The sequence below is a fragment of the Ostrea edulis genome, chromosome 4 (assembly GCF_947568905.1).
Source record: "Ostrea edulis chromosome 4, xbOstEdul1.1, whole genome shotgun sequence".
Taxonomy (NCBI): domain Eukaryota; kingdom Metazoa; phylum Mollusca; class Bivalvia; order Ostreida; family Ostreidae; genus Ostrea; species Ostrea edulis.
Window position 1 is genome coordinate 88,024,372 of NC_079167.1, and position 20,738 is coordinate 88,045,109.

Here is a 20,738-nt window from a genome sequence, read left to right on the forward strand (position 1 = left end):
TTTAAAAATTGGGCCAAAGAAGTTCACATTTACATGAAAGCTTTCTGACATAGTGTAGATTCAAGTTTGCAAAAACCATGGCCTCCAGGGGAAGGTTTGGGGCCATAATAGGGACTACGGTTTTACATGCAAATAGATATGGAAAATCTTATGATATGGACCAAGGTGACTCAGGTGAGCGATGTGGCCCATGGGCCTCTTGTTTGAGTTATACCTTTCCGGGTAGACTATCACTGTTTTGTGATATTTCTGCCCTAAGCTACATGAACTATGTAAACTGAAATTCTGATTATCAAGGTTTTTTTGTACAGTAATTAAACTGAGTACTTTGCGTTTACAGACTGGAGTCTCCTGCATTTGGAGGGAAATCTCTGAGACCAAATGACAGAGACTTGTTCAAAGCACCCCCAAAGAATGCTGGGTAATTCTTAATTCTTAACCAACTTAATACTCACATCATTTTGATTTGTTATGATGTATATAAAATTATTCCCCTTAGACTATAGCACTTGCAATTTTACGTTGATCATGTTAAACAGCAATTTTGCCAAATCAAGTTTAGGCAGGACATTGATCACGTGATTGAAATATATCATGGCAGAGACTTCACTTAATAGTGGCTGTCTTCACTGTACTAGCTATGACATCATAATCTAATTTAGCTTCAGAACTGTAGCTCTCTGAAAAAATATTGTGACGGACAGAGAGCTACAGATCCACCCCTTATAAAAACCTTCAATTTACGGCGCACAAAAAGCTGCGCATGGTTGAGGCCTGATATCGTTGTATTCTTGTGTTGCTGTCACATAAATTTAATAGCAAAAAATTCTATATTTTCCTACTATTCTTGTGTCCAAACATACATGTACCTTCAAATATTCATTAAAGTCCCATACGATCTGAAAACTCACAGCTTCAAATGATTTTGTTTGTTGACGTAGCCATGTTAGGTAGCCGGTCAATTCGAACCCTGTTGCTATTGGTATCTATTCATAAAATTCGTTATAAGTCATATATTCGCGCTTCATTTGTTATCAACACGAATTATTAACAGAAATTAAAAAATATAGTTTTTCTAAAGGTGAAATAAGCTCTTGACAAATGAAAATGCTACAAAAGCCCATTATAGTCCCTAACAATCCAGTGGCAGGGATGGAGACCGGACCAAATTAATGAAAGCCGCGTTGCCGTGAGTTTACCTATTTGAATAATTATTATTTAACGGAACTGGGATGATATATTATTTAAAATAATTAACTAAAATATTTATGGAGATTTTAGTTCACATCTAGATGTTATTGTGCAAGTATGGAAATGAACCGGGATTCGAATTGACTGGCTACCTAACATGGCTACGTCAACAAACGAAATCATCAAAAGCTGTGAGTTTTCAGGTCGTATGGGGCTTTAATGAATATTTGAAGGTATGTTTGGACATAAGAATAGTAGGAAAATATGTTACGAATTTTTTGCTATTAAATTTATGCGACAGCAACACAAGAATACAACGATATCAGGCCTCAACCGTGCGCAGCTATTTGTGCGCCGTAAATCGAAGGTTTTTATAAGGGGTGGATCTGTAGCTCTCTGTCCGTCACAATATTTTTTCAGAGAGCTACAGTTCTGCAGCTAAATCTAATTACACTGCATTACATCTCGTAGTAGGCAGTGACATCATAGCTGTTTTGGTACATTGTAATGTCGCTGTGAAAAGGCTCTCAAACCAAAGTGAATTAGAGAATTGCTGCGATATGAGTTATAGGATTTTTTATTTTCCTCGAATTTCTCTGCCAATTCCCGGTCGACTGTGATGAAATATTCAAAATAAGTTTGAATTTTTTACTCCTTTGGAAATTTCTAACAGAAATCTATGGTTTGTCAAGATGGAAATCCTGACTAAAACTCCCAAAGTTAATATTGAGGAAAATTCATGCTGAGCTACACACCAGAAAAGATCATCTGGACCAATCAGAGAGCATCAAAGTTCCTAATCGTTAAATAATTATATGATGTAAACCTTCCCTATCTAACTATAACATTAGGCTACATCCTTCGTGTTGCAGACCTCCCTCTATGCCACAGCAGATCTTCAAGCCGCCAACCTCAGACACTGTAGAGAAAACTGTGATGTCCCAGAGGTCTCATGGTGGGGGAGGGATGGATGAATTGATGGGCCTCCCCCTCACTGGAGGTCAGACGGACAGGTTCGATCCCCCAGCGGAGGAGAGGAGGACCGCCCCAACAGCTGATCAGTTTAATTTCAGTACGACGGATCACAGACAAGTCATGATGGCCGCTCATGCAGACGTACTGAAACAGGTGTGTAAATACTGGTGTACTGTATGTGTATAACTCTGATCCGCGGTTCTAAAAACATAAAATCTTCTCCCATAACTCTGCTTAGTTACTGTATGTGTATAACTCTGATCCGCGGTTCTAAAAACGTAAAATCCTCTCCCATATCTCTGCTTAGTTACTGTATGTATTTAAACTCTGATCCGCGGTTCTAAAAACGTAAAATCTTCTCCTATATCTCTGCTTAGCAAGTGCCATAATTTAGATGGCTTACCCTGAATTCTTTTTAATGTCTTCTACAATCTTGAATTGAGATAGAAAATATGAAAATGTGAATAATGAAAGGGAATTTTGTAGCAACAACAACAGCAGGAGAATCTGTTGGCACAGCAGGCACAGTTAGAGGAGATGATGAAGAAGCAGTATGAACAGACTGTAAAGGTACTGTCTGTCTGCCAGAAGTTATATGTATCATTGAAACCTGTTTCTTTAATTTATAATTGATTTGTCTTAAGAGTATCATTAAACTGAACTGATAATGAGAAGTTTTACTGTTAATTTCTATCAGTTTCAGGTTCCACCAACTCCGGTCTTTTTACCAGAGGCCCGGACATCAGTAATGGCCAACCCACCCCGGTCACTAATTGATGCTCAAACAAGGGTAGGTAACTCCTCATTAAGCTCTCTTTATTGACATTCATTTTAAAAAACCATAAATACTGTTGAATTTTTGTTGTGTCCCATTTGGGCATATACAATGTACATTGTTCATGTCCGTCTGCTGTCTTCTGACCATTTCATTTTTGTGTCCGTTCATTTCTGAATATACTATAGACAATATCTTCATCAAACTTTATACATGGATATGTCTTGGTAAGAGCAAAGCACTAAAAATGTAACCGTGACCCAGTGTCACATGAGCCACTCCTAGCAAAAAGGGCCCTTAAGTATATTAGTGCTACAGTATGAACTATAGAGAACATCCCTCAAAATATTAGAGCAATGTTGATTGTTGTTAAAATATTACAGTCAATCAAAGATGACAACCAACTTGTGATTGGTAATCATAACCTTTTTCTTTACAAGTATGCAAAAAATAACGTTACGTTTTTTCAATATGGCATTTATTGAAAAACATTGTTGGGTAAGATAAGGGCCTTTTTTTTTGCTAGGAGCGGCTCATATAATATATTGAACCCCGCGATATATCGAACCTGGGTTCAATATTTCGCGGTATTAAAATATTATACTACACCAGCATTTCTGGATTTCTCATTCAGTTTATTTGTGAGTGAAGTCAATTTCTTCATTACACTGTTTAAACAGGTATATTTTGTTTAGATCATGACAACTATGCCCAGTTTTATTTACTTTCACTTTCATAAGTTCTTGACCTCACATTTCACAACAGAAAGTTTTTCCAGTTTTTGAAGAAACTATCGATTTCTTTACACAATTCACACACCGATACATTTTGGTAAGACTATGATAAATGTGCCTGAATTTTTTCTTCTTCTCCTTCTGTGTGTTGGTGACCTCACATTTCTGTAGTTTGAGTGTATCTCATTTCTACAGTAGTTAACCTATAGATAAGAGGGATGCTTTCATTAAACTTCATACAGAAGTATACACAAAGGGGTCTAGAGTTTACTTCAACAGATCAGGAGTTGGAGGAATGCAGAATGAATTTGCCTTCTTGTAGATTAATAAGAAATAGGAATCTGACTTCAGTCACATATATTTGACAAGTCTGTGTTGAGATACAGCAAGCAGTTTTATATATAATTCTGTGATTTTTTTTCCAGCTATACAAAATGGAAATAGAGAGAGACTATGCATACTCGATTTTAGAGATGAATAAACGAAGATTTGAGGATGAAAGACAAACTATAGAGAGTTCATACAAGTAATGATTTTTTTCACCTGTAAAGCATAGCAACACATACCTGTAAAGCATAGCAACACATACCTGTAAGCATAACAACACATACCTGTAAGCATAACAACACATACCTGTAAAGCATAGCAACACATACCTGTAAAGCATAGCAACACATACCTGTAAGCATAACAACACATACCTGTAAGCATAACAACACATACCTGTAAAGCATAGCAACACATACCTGTAAAGCATAGCAACACATACCTGTAAAGCATAGCAACACATACCTGTAAAGCATAGCAACACATACCTGTAAAGCATAGCAACACATACCTGTAAAGCATTGCAACACATACCTGTAAAGCATAGCAACACATGATGATTACTGTGTCTGTCTGTCAGTTACTAGAATTTTGTACAGTGTACTTGTAAGAGATAAGACTTTAACATTTCATGTATATTCCTTGTCGTTTAATATATACTTTTAGTAAATATGCCACTGTATGCAACACATGCTTTCATGGGGACTCTCTAGTGTGCCACTGATATTTCTATTTATATCAGAATTTAAATAATGAATCTCACTTTGTACAGCTTTATCACAATACATTTTGAGACTGCTTTTGATGTTTATGATTGTGTGTTTGATTAGGAGCAGGCTGGAACTGATAGAAGAAACTCACAAGAACAAAGAAACTAGGTATGTTGTCTTGATCCCCAGGCTATCCTTGTATGTGTTTAATGGCCCCGACAAATCAAAAAGTACCTCAAAGTTGTGGGTTATTTGCCTGCATATCTGTGACGTAATATTGGGTTTGCTGAGTTATTAAGTTTAAAAAATTTGTTACGCAGAAGTATCTTACCGGAGGAATAATTTGTTTTAAGACCTTTTTTCAGAATTTTGTCAACAGGTCATGAAGAAAAAGAGTCGCATAGTTTGGCAGTGTCTCCTGTCTTCTCATTTTTTGGTAGAAATTTCCAGTTTTATCATGAAATACATGTAAATACCTTAACCATCAAACTGTGTTCCCTACAAATTAAAAACTCTTAACAGTGAAAATGGATACTTTCATACTCTTCTGAAAAACCTCTCCATAGTTTAATAATCAGATAAATACCATTACCGTAATCATTTAATGGGGAAAAAAAACTCTTGGAAATTTAAACAGATGACCTACAGGTGCGAGTGGTGTGGTGATGTACAATGTTACTCTGTGATATACTCCTGTGTGCAGCGTGTGATCACTTGACATCAAGTAACTGTACACAAAAACAATCCAAAAGAGTAATTTCCACAAGTTATTTTGAAATGTTTCTGTTTCACAGATTGCGTGAGGAGAATGAGCTATTGATGAATCAATATTTATCCAAAGTTCGGCAGTTAGAGAACGATAAATCTGAACAGTCCTCTCAGTATCAGCGCCGCCTGGAGGACTTCCAGAGAGATAAGGACCAGGACTTAGACAGACTCAAGTCTATACACAGGTTTGTATCAAATCTGACAGGACTTAGACTCAAGTCTAAACACAGGTTTGTATGAAATCTGACAGGACTTAGACAGACTCAAGTCTATACACAGGTTTGTATGAAATCTGACAGGACTTAGACAGACTCAAGTCTATACACAGGTTTGTATGAAATCTGACAGGACTTAGACTCAAGTCTAAACACAGGGTTGTATGAAATCTGACAGGACTTAGACAGACTCAAGTCTATACACAAGTTTGTATGAAATCTGACAGTGACAAGTTGTATCGTGTTACAAGGTTATTAAAATACAGCCTGTATATTAATTAATTTGTCTTCATTCATATTTAGGTTTAAGTTTAACCATAGTCATTCTTGTATAGTTGTCAGTTTTCTCTTGTAAAGGACTAGGTCCAAAATTTGCCATATTTGGCCCTAAAATTCGAACATTTTTCTGTTCATGTGAAATTGTGTTGATATAGTTAGAAAAAAATGAGAATTCTGTTTACAGAGCTAATTTCTAATTTGGAAATGATGTCATAAACTGTCTAAAATGTCAATATTTGAAACAATTTTATGCCTAGATGCTCCAGGATTTATTTTGAATTTGTTACTGTTGTTTAAATTTCAGAGCCAGAAATGGCTTCTGTTGCACCTAGTCACATGTAGTCCTTTAATTAAAGTGCTCTGTGTAAATAGAATTAGTCTATCATGACTTTCTCTTCACATAGGAGAGCAGTGGAAGATCAGAAGAGAGAATATGAGGAGGATCTCGAGAGGTTGAAGAAGGCCAAGGATCAACAGATAGAGGCGGCCATCACTTCTCACGAAACTACAAAGTAAGCAATTCTAGTACTTTTCTAATCAATACATTTGTCTGGGATCTTCCATGACATAACAATAATTTGGGTTATCCTTAAGCCTGTCATTAACTACATCATGAATGAGAGCCCCCTTTGTATTGTAAATCACTTTAAGGAGGTTTACTACATTGTCATAATGGCTGACTTCCTTTTAAAACATAAAATGATTATCAGCAATATTTGTCTATTACTCTAAGATTTAAATGCCTAGCTGAGTAGCTCAGTAGGTTAGCATGTCAACTGCTGAACTGTAGATTGCTGGTTTGAGTCAGGAGTTTTAAATTTTTTCCCTATTACTTTCTACTAAAACTGCATTTTTTGACTAAATAAAGTAAATTTAAAAAGTTTTCAATTTCAAAATATTGTACATATTCTCCACTTTTTATTGACATCAAATTTCTCTGGTGTAGCATTTCTCCTTAATATCTATTCATGAAAATTCTGTTTTCATTAGGTTACCTTGGTGTGAAAACAAAGTCTTTATTATCTCTTTGTGATAATCTGACAAAGGCAAGATATCAGAAATAATGTGTCTCAAAATATAAGTGATTGACTGAAAATGTTACACATGAGACTATGGTCTGTTGTGACTAGGTCCTTAGTCCAGGCAGTGTCAATGATACAGAACAACGCCAAAGACCTGGGGGAGCTTCATCAAAAGGTGGACAGCTGGCACAATATGGGGCTGGACGAACGGGAAATTGCCATCCGCTCAAAGGACGAGCAGCTCAGAAGTAATTATTGCACTCCGATCTATCGGGTTAAAAAATGTTTGAAGTAAATGAAGAATTTTGAATGACAGCTTGGTGCACTTGGCTCAGTAGGTTAATTGATTAGGCTGGCAGCCATAACGGTAATCAGAATCAACCCCAGTAAGTCTATCACTGTTGTGTATTGTGTCACTAGACAAAATTGATTGATTTGCATCGATTCTGTCCACCCAGCTGTTAAATGGGTGCAGTCTCTCTGTACTGACTATGAACCCAGGGTAGACTGATACTGTGAATTCCGAAAGATACGCGAGGAATTTATTATCGTGTAATTTCATGAGAAACATTGCTCGCGAAAAAATATTTCTCGTTTTTATTTTTAAATTGCTAGAATACATGCAAAAACACTTGATCAACAGAGCACTCGCGAATTTATTTTCTCGCGATTTGACGTCCATGAGCCATTTTGCGATAATAAGTACTCGCGTAAAATAAGGAATCTACAGTAAACCATCCAGTGTCACTGATTTCTAATCTGTGGAAACCTTGAAAAAATGGCGAGTCAGTGACATCAGTTTGCATAGCAAAGCAAATGGCTCTATTCTCTAAACTGCTTTATTTGCAGCGATTCTGTCCACCCAGCTGTTAAATGGGTGCAGTCTTTCTGTACTGACTATGAACCCAGGGTGGACTGATAAACCATCCATGGAGAGCCACTGATTTCTAATCTGTGGAAAGCTTGAAAAAATGGCAGACTCAGTGTCTATAGTTTGCATAACAAGCAAATGGCTCAATTCTCTAAACTGACAATTTGAAAGGTGAAAAACATAAATCTTATACTGTAGTTTGTCAGAATCTAGGGAATCATTTTGAATCCAGAGAAAAATGTTAAGATCTGACTTTAACTGTCCAATAAAACATTAACTGATGTGGATGTGTCTTTTTAGTTTTGCAGGAGCGACTGAACAGGCAGCAGGAAGAGAACGACATGGAACGTAAACGTTTGGAGGACCTGATTGGTCGACTGGAAACTCAGCTTCGTGAACAGACCAGGATGTTAGATGAGGTAAGTGCTGCACAGTGTAACCTGTTTTTAAGAGACCCCATTGGAAAGTTTTGAAACTGCTCACATAAGACAAGAGACCATTAAATCCAGGTGGCTTTGATAAGATTGCCTCATCCAATCAATATACAGCAATGCAAACATGTATAGATATTTTAGGCAGTGTTTACGTTAATCCCTTTTATTGCAATTAAAAGTACATGTATAGAACTAGCTGTTTAAAAAAGTCTGCAATGAAGTGAGCCAGTTAAAATGAAATTAATGGAGGTTGCATCTTTAAACCACCCTCAACATAATGTATTGATTTCTTCATTGCCAGATTTTTGTTCAATTCAAAATATATTTTGCTTTTTAGTTTTCATTGTCAACATTTAACTCATCTGTAATTTTACGAGAATATAAATCAATTTTCTCCAACTCAGAAATACAAAGTTCAGAGATAAAGCTTTATATTGGGGGAAACCATCTTTTAAAAAACAGATGAGCACCAGACAAAGGTGCATATAAAATGTACTAAATGTGAAGACAAATTTATTTTCGTAAAATAAAACTGAACTCAGACAAAAATATTCCTATCAAATATCTTACTAGCTGGTTATCAGCCCCAACCAAATCATTTGACACATCACAGAATCTGATTAAATGCCAAAACCGCAGAATGATGGCCATTGAAAACATTGTAATTGTTGTGATTTGACGAGGTCAGTCATGTTATGTGAGTAGTCATTTGTTCTAGTATAAATATCGAAGGTAAAGGGAGGAGGGATGTTCACAGTGGTCTTTGATGAAGAAGGTCGTTGATATTGGGTGGTTGCTAAGACAGTTTTGACCATATAAGGAAAATAACTCAGGAAAATCAAAATAAGTATTGCTGGATTTTGTAGCTTAACTTGGCTAAGTGAAATCAATAAATTCAAATGTGTTGGGTATGACAACATATTTTCTATTATTAGTTGTTGAAAAAGTGAAAATGACAATTTTATGATGAGATTTCATTTAATATAATTTATAGGAAAGATGGAAGGTCAAGCAAGAGCAAACAAGATTGCAAAGTATGCAAACATCTTTAGAGGAGGACAGAAGATTGTGGACTGAACAACAGGCGAGAGAGAGATCCAATATAGAGAAGACTAGGGTAAGCCTTGTACAACAGGTGAGAGAGAGAGAGAGAGAGAGAGAGAGAGAGAGAGAGAGTTCCAGCATGGATTTCTCAGAGAAAAAACTTCAGTTGAAGCTTCTGAGAGTTTACTCAAATCTTGATTGCTCAAATAAAAGAAAGTTCTTTGTTTTGAGAAATCCACACCTGAATGCAGCATTACAATCAAAGGCATTGATTTTTTCTGAAGGAAACTCTGTTGGAGGAGCAGAAATCTGTCCTGTCACAACTACACAAAGAGAGGCAGTCTGTAGCGGAGGAGAGAACCAAACTTAATGTGGCTCTGACTGTACACAGGGATGAAGCTGAGGACGCAGCTGTTAAACTGGCCCAGGTAGACCAAACTAAGGCAGCTCAAAGCAGTTACTGTGTAAAAACAGAGCGAGAAACGCCAGCAAAGTAGACTACTGCTTTAGGCCTACATAATCTAGATTTATACAGCTGATCAGAATCATTTGATATGAAAAATTATTAGATACAGTATACTATGAGTTATAATAATCATTTTTAATTCTATATGTGAAGTTTTACTGTGGAATCATTTAAATTTGTGGGGGCAAATGTTTGTGGGTAAGCAAATTTTACTGGTTCGTGGGCACATAATTTTGTGGGTAAGTGATACGATGCCAGTAGGAGAGATAACTCTACTTGGTTTAAAAAAATGTTCGAGGACACGTAAATTCGTGGGTAAGAGTGACCAAAGAAATCCGTAAACATCAATCCCCCCACGAACAATGAGGATTCCACAGTATTTAATATCAGGCTACGGCAGAAAAATCATTCTGAATTTTATATATAAGATTTTATTCAATATTAGGCTAAGGCAGAAAAATCATTCTGAATTTTATATATAAGATTTTATTCATTATCAGGCTAAGGCAGAAAAATCATTCTGAATTTTATATATAAGGTTTTATTCATTATTAGGCTAAGGCAGAGTTTGAGGCACTGATGAAGGCAATATCAAATGAGAAAAACAAACAGAACGTCCGTCGTCAGGAACATCAGCGAGAAGAGGACCAGTTGGACAATGAGAGGAGGAAGCTGGAAATGGAACAGTCCAAGATGTTGGAGAAAGAGGAATACCTTGTCCAAACAGCCCAGACCCTTAAAGAGAAGTCCGAGGAGGTCGATCAGTTGTTCGTCGTAAGTTCAAGGATCAGAAATATTTTGCTTTTTCACTGTCTGGTTTGAGGGAATGTTGGTGGTATTGCTTGTGGAAGTATTGTTATTACTAATTGCAGGAGGAATGCACCGCTTTCTTATGATCCACAAATGTAGTTTAGGGACGTACTGGTTTTACTCCATTTCTTGTTAGAGTCTTCTGTCTCTAATAGAAGGACCCTACTGTTCTCTTCTGTCTCCAATGTAGAACCTTATTGTTTTCATTCTGTTTCAGTAAGGTCTTCAATTTCAGACAGAAGACCTATTACTGTTTTTACAGCAGATCACCAACACATGAGAATGCACCGGTAAGTTATTTGGTTAACTGGTTTTGACCTTGGGGCGGTCATCTGGCTCTGATGTTGACATGGTGGAAACCGGTTAATCAAATAAATTTGATAGTGCATTTCATGATGTGTTGGTGGTCTGCTCTATTTTTTAAAGTTTACACTTTGGATTCAAACCTATTGAAGACCGCGTGATATCTCGTCTGAAGGACCACCCAATTTAGTCACCTCTTATGACAAGCAAGAGGTACTGAGGACCTATTCTAACCCGAATCCTCGTGGGATCTTAGTAACAGTAACAGATTAACACACGTAGATTTTATGGATGGTAGACTGGAGTAGTAGGTGTGCACGATAGAGTTAAGATTTTATGGATGGTAGACTGGAGTAGTAGGTGTACACGATAGAGTTAAGATTTTATGGATGGTAGACTGGAGTAGTAGGTGTACACGATAGAGTTAAGATTTTATGGATGGTAGACTGGAGTAGTAGGTGTACACGATAGAGTTAAGATTTTATGGATGGTAGACTGGAGTAGTAGGTGTACACGATAGAGTTAAGATTTTATGGATGGTGGACTGGAGTAGTAGGTGTACACGATAGAGTTAAGATTTTATGGATGGTGGACTGGAGTAGTAGGTGTACACGATAGAGTTAAGATTTTATGGATGGTAGACTGGAGTAGTAGGTGTGCACGATAGAGTTAAGATTTTATGGATGGTGGACTGGAGTAGTAGGTGTGCACGATAGAGTTAAGATTTTATGGATGGTAGACTGGAGTAGTAGGTGTGCACGATGGAGTTATGATTTTATGGATGGTAGACTGGAGTAGTCGGTGTACACGAGTTCAGCATGTCAGCTGTCTGTTCCGGTTGTTACTTATCTGTGTGGTCTAAATCAGCACATATTGCGCTCAGTTTTGATTTGATAATGCTGAAACACCTATAACTTTCTTATAAATGAGAAAAATGGAGGGAATTCCATATCATAAGTACGTGCTCTTAAGAACCTAAAATCTAATGAATGATACTCTTTTATTTTTGAAAATTACATGATGGATGTATTTAGAGAGTCATATCCTAAAAGTTAAAGTGGATCTAAGGGTGTGGAGGGTGTAAAATAGCTTGTGAACACTTCTCCTCCTATATGACTTATCATATAGATTTGAAACTTTGTACAGTGCTTCATTGCCATTTGCAGATGTGCATATTGTCAGAACAGAAGGATCCAATTGCTTTCCTTAAAAGTTATAGTGGATCTTAGAGGGGGGGGGGGGGGGGGGGGGGGGGGGGGGGGGGGGGGTAAAATAGCTTGTGAACACTTCTCCTATATGGCTTATCGGAAAGCCTTGAAATTTTGTACACTACTTCATTATCATTTAATGTTCACATTGTTCTAACCCACAGATCTAGTATTTTCCTACAATTTACAGTGGATCAAAGAGGAGTGTTTTGTATCTGGGTGGGTTTTTTTTCATGTACTCTGTACAGTGGTATATACACTTTTCTACTCGGCATAACAGGCAGTATTTTTGTATCATATACAACAATGACATTAGTCACATCGATGTTCAATCTTTTCTCCGTCTTTTTCCTCAATGCACAAAGTGCCGTTTATAATGTCTGTGTTCCTGCTCATGTTTACTCCTCCATACCATGCAGTACATTAAGGGGAGGAGTGTGTGTGTAATTTGGGGAGGTGTTGAGACTTTTTTTTTTACACAAACAATTATATTTTGATAATACTTTGCTTTTAAGGCTTTGTATTAAAAAAAAGAGAGAGAATAGATACATCATAATATTTTGTGTATAAAATTATAAAATATGTGTCTATTGTAGGATTAAATTAGAATTATTTAATTGAAAAGGCACCACTTGGTGTACATTGTAGATGGGGAAATATTATGGAAACATCTGTAACAATCCCCATCACAATTAGCATTAGTAGAAATCTTGATTGATTAAATCCATGACAGTCTTATCAAGCATTAAATTAATTGAAAATGGACATCCTGGGAATTTATAAGATGAAATTTATATGAGATATTGTGGATGATTGTCGGAAACATTCCACCTACTTCTCAGACATGAGGCAGTTGTTGATGTTAGGTGGATCTTTGTATTTACAAGGAATGTCAGTCCAAGAAGGAGGAGGGGAATAATGCTCTGCTCGAGGCCAAGAGGATTGAGAGGGAGGAGTCTGAGAGATCAGCCAATCTACAACACCAGGTCCAGATACTACGACTAAAGGAGAGAGAGATTGCTGATGTAAGTCAGCAACTGACATTAACATTCCAATCCAATATTGCTTTTCTTGTTGTTCTTTACATACTGATTTTAACTACAGATTACTTCATTTATCTGATCAAGATGGAGGGTGCACGATGGTTGTTAACGGTCAACAGGAGATTTTTACTTCTCCTAGGCACCTGATCCCATCTCTGGTGTGTCGAGGGGTCGGTGTTTGCCCTACAATTAATTTTGTATTCCTTTTAAGAGTTATGAGATTGATCACTGTTATCTTCACTTTTGTAAGCATCATTCAGTTAGAATTGAAATGGGAATTCATTTGTGGTATCTCATTACATTAATCACTAACCTCTGCAGAGATTGACTATATATTTACAAATTTTAAATACCCATGTATAGCAAAGATATTTTAAGGAGGTATGATTCACTTAAGAAAATTGTATTGGATGAAAAGCTTAGAATTAGTATCACAATCATTTTGTATTTGGAACATTTACTCCATTTACCAAAAATTTCTGTTTTACCGTAAAATCACTGATGAAAAAAAAAATCTATACCCCATAAAACTAAGCTAACCAAAAAGACATCGCAGTTTTAATGGAGGACAGGGAATGTATGAGTGTTGTTTGTTTAAATGCATTTATGTGCTGTATTATTCATTCTTAATTTTCTTCATCAAACAAGGGAGATCATATGAAGTTCTTAATTTGGAATTATGATGACACAAGTTCAAAAATAGCATGCTTAAATTTGAATTGTAGGACCGCCTTCGTCTCTCCAAAGAAAAGAAAGAAGTGGAGAACCTGAAGAGTGCCATGCTCTGTCCTAATTGTCGGACCCCGGGCGGAGCAGGGGTCAAGCCTCAGGGTCAGTACACTGTTATTGTGTCAGCAGGGGTCAAGCCTCAGGGTCAGTACACTTATTGTGTCAGCAGGGGTCAAGCCTCAGGGTCAGTACACTGTTATTGTGTCAGCAGGGGTCAAGCCTCAGGGTCAGTACACTGTTATTGTGTCATGTGGGGCTGGGTTTTTAGATATTCTGGTGTTTTATGATACAGTACAAATTTGTTTGTTGAAAAGTTTAAACCAGGTTATTACAGACTATGAATAAAATAAACCACTCACAATGTGCAGTATGATGCAATGTGTATTCAGACGTCTTTCATCTTTAACTATATATTTCATACAAAAATCATATTTCTTTATGCCCGTCTTTTGACTTAGTGACTTAGTTCCCATCCGTCCATCCATATGTTAACTTTCTTGTGTCCGCATCATATCTTTCACACTTTGAGGTCTAAGACAATCAGACGTGGTCAGCTGATGTATGTTGTTCACTGTGGCCTCCTTCTGGCTACACACACTCATGTCCAGATCACACACTGTGGCCTCCTTCTGGCTATACACACTCATGTCCAGATCACACACTGTGATGTCTAGCACTATAAAAGTTGGTCAGTCGATGCATCTTTGGGTGCAGGTGTGTCATGAATCAAAAATTAAAAATAGGTCACTGTGCCTCGTTTTTGACATTTTATGGCGATACATATACAAACCATGTCTGAATCATATCTTGAGCACTTGGAGGCCTAGGACCATTGGAGGCCTAGGACCATCAAACTTGGTCAGTTGATCATCTTAGGGGGGAAAGGTGTGTTGTGACTTAGAAGTGGATCACTGTGGCCTCAGCTTGGAGTTGACGGCATCACCGCTTATGACTTGCAGATGGGCGTGTCATGTGCTTTATTTGTAGGGTCGTGATACACGTGTTGATCTTTCAGTCATTGTTTAACTACAGTTGTAGTCCATATCACGCTGTTCATTCCAAATATTAGAAAATCCACAAGAATAAAAAAACGCTTTGAATACACTCAATCCACGGGTTCGTAAAAAGTCTCACTAATACATGCATATCGAGTCAGTAAATACTTATATGAAATATACACAATTTTGTTTTCTGGACCTGAGAACAATTTTGCCCAGTATGAAACCGTTCTAGAATAAACATTGACATATAAGAATCGACCCGTCTCACCATCAACCATATATGAAGGAGTACAACAATAACAGTGTTTTCTTACGTATTACATAAAGTTAAAACCTTTGTCTGTGTACATGTCTATATATACATTTCACACTGAATCCTGACAAACAGCAGATCAATCAGGAATTTCTTGTGATAATACTGTATTCTCATAATACTGTAAATGGGGAAATGATTGCCGTGGTTTTAATTTCGCTATGTTCGCGGTCGGGGATTTTTCTGCGAAATTAAAACAACCGCAATCATTTTGCAAGTGTGACACAATATATTTTGAACAGTTACCAGTAATCAAAATAAAATTTGAATTCCGCGAAAATAAAACCACCAATATGAAAAACCGCGACCTTTTAGCACCGCGAAATTAAAACCACTTACAGTATGTAGGTGTGATGAATAATGAAACAATTGAAAACAATCCCCAGAATTATGACCTTGACAGCAGAACTACAATGTATGACCCTACAGACAAAAGTATGTCTACTGTGCATGACCTTTCTTTCTCTGACCTTTTATTTTCAGTTGGGGAACAAATTATGGCACCCCAGTACAGCAGTGCACCAACATACCAAGTGTACAGCAGCCCAGCAATGCAACCCAGCAACCCAGCCATGCAGCAATCTCTCAACTCTGTGGGCTCCATAACAGAGACCATTAAGGCTGATCGCTCAATGCGAATGTGGAAAATGGAAGCTTTAAAGGTAGGGGGATCATAGGGTGTCTAGTGGCATCAAGTGAATTAAGAATAAATTTACTAGGACATTGTGCCATTTAAGGGGCTATTTATGATTTTGTAATATATATTTATAGGTCATATGAGTCACTCAGATGACCTATTGTGATTGGTACCTCTCTGTCATTGTCTTTCATGTGTCAACATTTGAACATATTCAACTTCTTCTATGAAAGTATTTGGCCATTTTTCATCAAACTTGGTATTGAACATCTTTGGGATAAAGTGAACTAAAAATTGTGTAATGGCCATTGCACCCTAGGGCCTGGGGGATGGGGTCAAACTTTTAGAATGATGCAATTATAAAAAAAAGATTCTTCTAAATTCCCAAACATCTATATTTATTTCGGGACATCTAGCAGACAAAACGTGTCATGATCAGTCTCTACCTTTGTGAAATTATGGCCCCTGAGTTAGGGTTTATTTTGCTCCTGTTAACTCCTGGACATCATCCAGTGAAACTGAGTAATGTTATAACAACCATAGAATTTACGAAATGCTGACTTTAAAAGAGACTGTTAAAACCCCTGCACCTGTTTGTCAGTAGCCTGCCTTGATTTAGAAACTGATTATATGCAGAAGAAGCTCTTGCACATTGAATCAGTTGAGAGATATAAACACCATATGCAGGTGATAACGGAATATTGCTACATAGATATGGGAAGTTGACGATGGAGAAGCTGAAATCATCCCATTTGTCATAAAGTTGAGTTGTTAGTTTGCCGTTAATATCTACTTTCAATAAAATATCTAAGTATGAAGCAGAAGTGCACAACTCTGTGCATGGTGTCTTTTATTTTGAGTTCACAGGGATATATTGAATCAACATATGAATGAAAATTATTATTGTTAATCTTCATAACAATTGTGACTTTTTTGGTGCTTTAGGCTGGAGGGAATCTGTTACTAGGTTGGGCTTTATGAGTCATGTTGTGAAAATGCATTTTTTTAAAAAGGGTTTTTCTAGACTCCTGGACATCAAATGTTCATAGTAATAATGAAAAGAGAAGTTTCATACTAGTAGATATCCAACTTTTCTCGCTACAATATCAGTACAGACATTCTAAATGTACATGCAGTTGATCCTTTTCAATTTTGCCACACAGGTGGCATACATGTTTCAAAACATTTCATGTTTTACTAGCAATTTCTTGATGTGCAACCATCACAAACTTGATAAAAACAAGCAATTGACACTTCTTCATATATGTTTATGTGGACACGGAGTTTTCTTTGAGACTGCAGTCTGTAAGGCTGGGCATGGATAAATCTACAGAAAAAAAATATTTACCCAATTAAATGCTACAAGACTGAATTGACATTGAACCCCATAGAACATCAGGCTAGACTGGTCCCTTATCTGATATCTCATCAGCTCATAGGAAATGTGAAAGGAGATACCGTAAATCTGGTTATTTTTGCTGTCGATTAATTTTTAGCATTTTTGCGAGTCAGTTGGATTCACAAAAATATTTTCCAAAAAAATAACTCTACCGTAAAAAAAATTCTAGATCCACCATTTCGATGGTCAGTTGTATTAAACTCCCAGGTGTAGCGAGGGTCTTTATCAGTATATAAATAAATGTCTGCTGGGTTGACGGAACTGAATTAATGACATAAATTCGTACAATGGAATTTATTTGTCGATTTAATTTTAGCTCCAGCATAAATTCGCAAATATAAGAAAGACAAATAAATATATAGGCTTTTTACTCAAATTCACAAAAATAAATTGATCAAAAATATCCAGATTTACGGTAGTAGACAGGTGGACTTGTTTGGAAAGTCAGCTCATAGGACATGTAAAAACGAAAGTAGAAATCCAACTTGTGACAGAAACACCTATCAGCCATGCTTAGTGCTTTGAAAAACATGTAGCTGTCTACCAGAATCTACCTTTGGGATCTAGGGTTCAAGCTTTAGGGTGGGGACCAAATGGATCTGTAGTGAAAATGCATTTACGGTAATCTTTAACTTCTATGCATGGTGAAGAAATATTGTGTACCAAAGTCATAAAATTACTCTTGGACATTGAAAACACTGGATCTGGAAAGCCAAGGACCATTTATTTTCATTAATTAAAATGATGAACACCTCGTTTGATTTTAGCTGTCTTTTTATGGAGCTGTTGCTTATTACTCAGGTAACCATGAAGGCCCATTGGCATCTTGATTATTTTTTTTTTAGCTCTTTTGAGCCAAAGGCTCAAAGAGCTAATCATATAGCCATATGTCTGGCGTGCAGTGTGCATCAACTTTTTGGAAAAAGGGCTATATCTCAAGAACCCCTTGGCCAATTTTTGTCAAACTTGTCACAGGGTATCCTTGGCCCAAGGGCTTTCATTTGTACTATAACTAGGGTTGTGACCCTTTAACAAGGGGAGATAATTAGGAAAATGCAAACAAAAGTAGTGGTTGCTAAAAAATCTTCTTCTCAAGAACCACCGGGCAAATTATCACCAAACTTATGCATAAGGATGAGGATAGGTTGTAGATAAAGAACTGTTCAAGGCATCATCCTGGGGCAAAGGGTGTGGTCTGAAGGTCACTTCAAAGTTGACCTTAAATTTTGTTTTGTTAAAACTTTGATATTTTGCTTAGTATAAGGACTAGGATCATCAAATTTTGTCAGTTGATGCATCTTAGGACCTAATATCGTGTTATCTCAAAAGTAGGTCATGGTGACCTACTTCTTGAATTTCACAGGTAATTATTATTAAATGGATTTTGATGCATATCTTGGACACTTTTGAACCTATGATCATCATTAGTTGTCAGTTGATGGATCATGGGACCTTGAACTGCGTCATGTGAAAAGTATGTCACCATGACCTACTTTCTGAATTTTATGGCTAATCATTTATTAGCTGCAATAATGTAGCCCTCTCTGATTTTTTTTTTTTTTTTTTTTTTTTTTTTTTTTTTTTTTTTTTTTTTTTTTAGGGAGAGGGCTACAACTCCTTAAGATCTCCGTAATGGTGCAAATGCGGGAGTGATTCACTCCCGCAACATTTGCGCTAATTCTAAACATTTCCTGACTTTCTTTACGTAAATAAAATGATATTCTATGTTTCTTAGTCAATATATAAATTTACAACCTTCAATTTTAGATTTGTAAGGCTCTATTCTACCGTTTTCAACAATTTCGATAAATTCCAATTCCTCGATTCATATTTGTGCGCCATGTTTGATGTACTGAAGTTTCAACTTCCGATTGTCAAGTCATTTGCATATGCCATATAAGGTAGTATTTACATCAATGGACAAGTATGGAGGCGAAAGCTATTTCGTCGGTATTGAAAAGGTTTGAATTTAATATCAAGTTAAAAACCGAACAGCAGAGTGTAAATTCTTTCTGCAACAATATGATTTTCCTTTCTTTGTCGAAGTGGCTCGAGTAACTACATTTTCGCGCTGATTGTCAATGTTTAGGTTTTTCATTAGATCCACCTACGAGATCTCGCGATAACAAGCATGGCGGAGCAGACGAAGAATTTTGCATGCTGTACATTATATTTAATGAAAAACACCTTTATTAGACATGCCCGAGCACAAAGTTGGTACTCCTTTTGGTGTAAACAACATTTGGGACTAATACACAGAGTTTATTATCGGTTATTCATAAAATTATTTTGCACCATTACGGAGATCCTATGGAATTGTAGCCCTATCCCGAAAACGTCAGAATAAAAAAAAAAATGGATAGGGCTACATTATTGCAGCTAATCATTTATGAATACATTTTAGGTTGTTATTTCAGATACTGAGAGGTTTAGAATCATCAAACCTTGTAAGTTAATGCGTCTAGAGGCCTCGAAACATATTTATTAAAAAAAGTAGGTCACAGTGACCTACTTTTTGAATTTTGCAGACATTCAAATTTCACATTTTCAATTTTAGATGCATATTTTGGACACTATGAAAGCTAGGATCATCAAACTTTGTCAGTTGATGCATCTTGAGTCTTCATAGTTTGTTGACCAAAAAGTAGGTCACTATGACCTACTTTTGGAATTTGACGGCTATATTTTAAAATTTCAGATACTATTTGACTTACAATTATCAAACTTTGTCAGTTGATGCATGTTAAGTCTTCAGAGTGTGTTGACTAAAAAGTAGGTCACTGTGAGCTTATTTTTGGATTTTGACGGCTACATTTCAATATTTCAGATAGTATTTGACTTACAATCATCAAACTTTGTCAGTTGATGGGTCTTGAGTCTTCAGAGTGTTGACCAAAAAATAGGTCACTGTGACCTACTTTTGGAATTTGACATTTATATCTGAATATTTCAGATACTATTTGACTTCAATTATCAAACTTTGTCAGTTGATGTATCTTGAGTCTTTGGAGTGTGTCGACCAAAACGTAGGTCACTGTGGCCTTCTTTTGGAATTTGACGGCTATATTTGAATACTATTTGAGTTGTCAGTTGATGCATCTTGAGTCTTCAGTGTGTCGACCAAAAGTAGGTCACCGTGACCTACTTTTGGACAGTTACATTTAAATTTTTAGGTACTATTTGACTTAACATCATCAAACTTTGTTAATTGATGAATCTTGGTTAGTGAGAATTTTCACCTGTTCTACAATGTATCAGAAGAGCGATTCTAGGCCCATGGGCCTCTTGTTTATTTTTGTAACAGATGTTGCATTAACAATTCTCCCAATTGTAGTATGTTAACATCATTAATAATGGGTGAATTTGGTAGCAATGTTTGCCAATGGCAATTTTCGTTGCCTTGAACTGTTGAAACAATGAGAATTATTTTGGTTAACATTGTAGAGAAAATTATCCAATCAAAGTTTACCATTTTCAATCACAA

At 36.5% G+C, this 20,738-nt stretch overlaps 1 protein-coding gene across 3 annotated transcripts in view; it reads left to right on the plus strand.

Annotated features, from left to right (window-relative positions):
* LOC125668493 (fas-binding factor 1-like) overlaps positions 1-20,738 on the plus strand; it is a 36,439-nt gene that overhangs the window by 15,220 nt on the left and 481 nt on the right. For 2 of the 3 annotated variants that reach the window (XM_056164138.1, XM_056164136.1), the window contains 16 exons: positions 341-421; positions 2,064-2,319; positions 2,653-2,736; positions 2,864-2,956; positions 4,101-4,201; positions 4,833-4,880; positions 5,507-5,665; positions 6,379-6,486; positions 7,105-7,244; positions 8,168-8,286; positions 9,296-9,418; positions 9,630-9,773; positions 10,367-10,585; positions 13,020-13,157; positions 13,901-14,006; positions 15,702-15,880. In XM_056164138.1, the coding sequence (XP_056020113.1) occupies positions 341-421; positions 2,064-2,319; positions 2,653-2,736; positions 2,864-2,956; positions 4,101-4,201; positions 4,833-4,880; positions 5,507-5,665; positions 6,379-6,486; positions 7,105-7,244; positions 8,168-8,286; positions 9,296-9,418; positions 9,630-9,773; positions 10,367-10,585; positions 13,020-13,157; positions 13,901-14,006; positions 15,702-15,880 (2,098 nt within the window). The remainder of the gene's footprint in view (positions 1-340; positions 422-2,063; positions 2,320-2,652; positions 2,737-2,863; positions 2,957-4,100; positions 4,202-4,832; positions 4,881-5,506; positions 5,666-6,378; positions 6,487-7,104; positions 7,245-8,167; positions 8,287-9,295; positions 9,419-9,629; positions 9,774-10,366; positions 10,586-13,019; positions 13,158-13,900; positions 14,007-15,701; positions 15,881-20,738) is intronic. The other variant, XM_056164137.1, reaches the window with a different exon arrangement.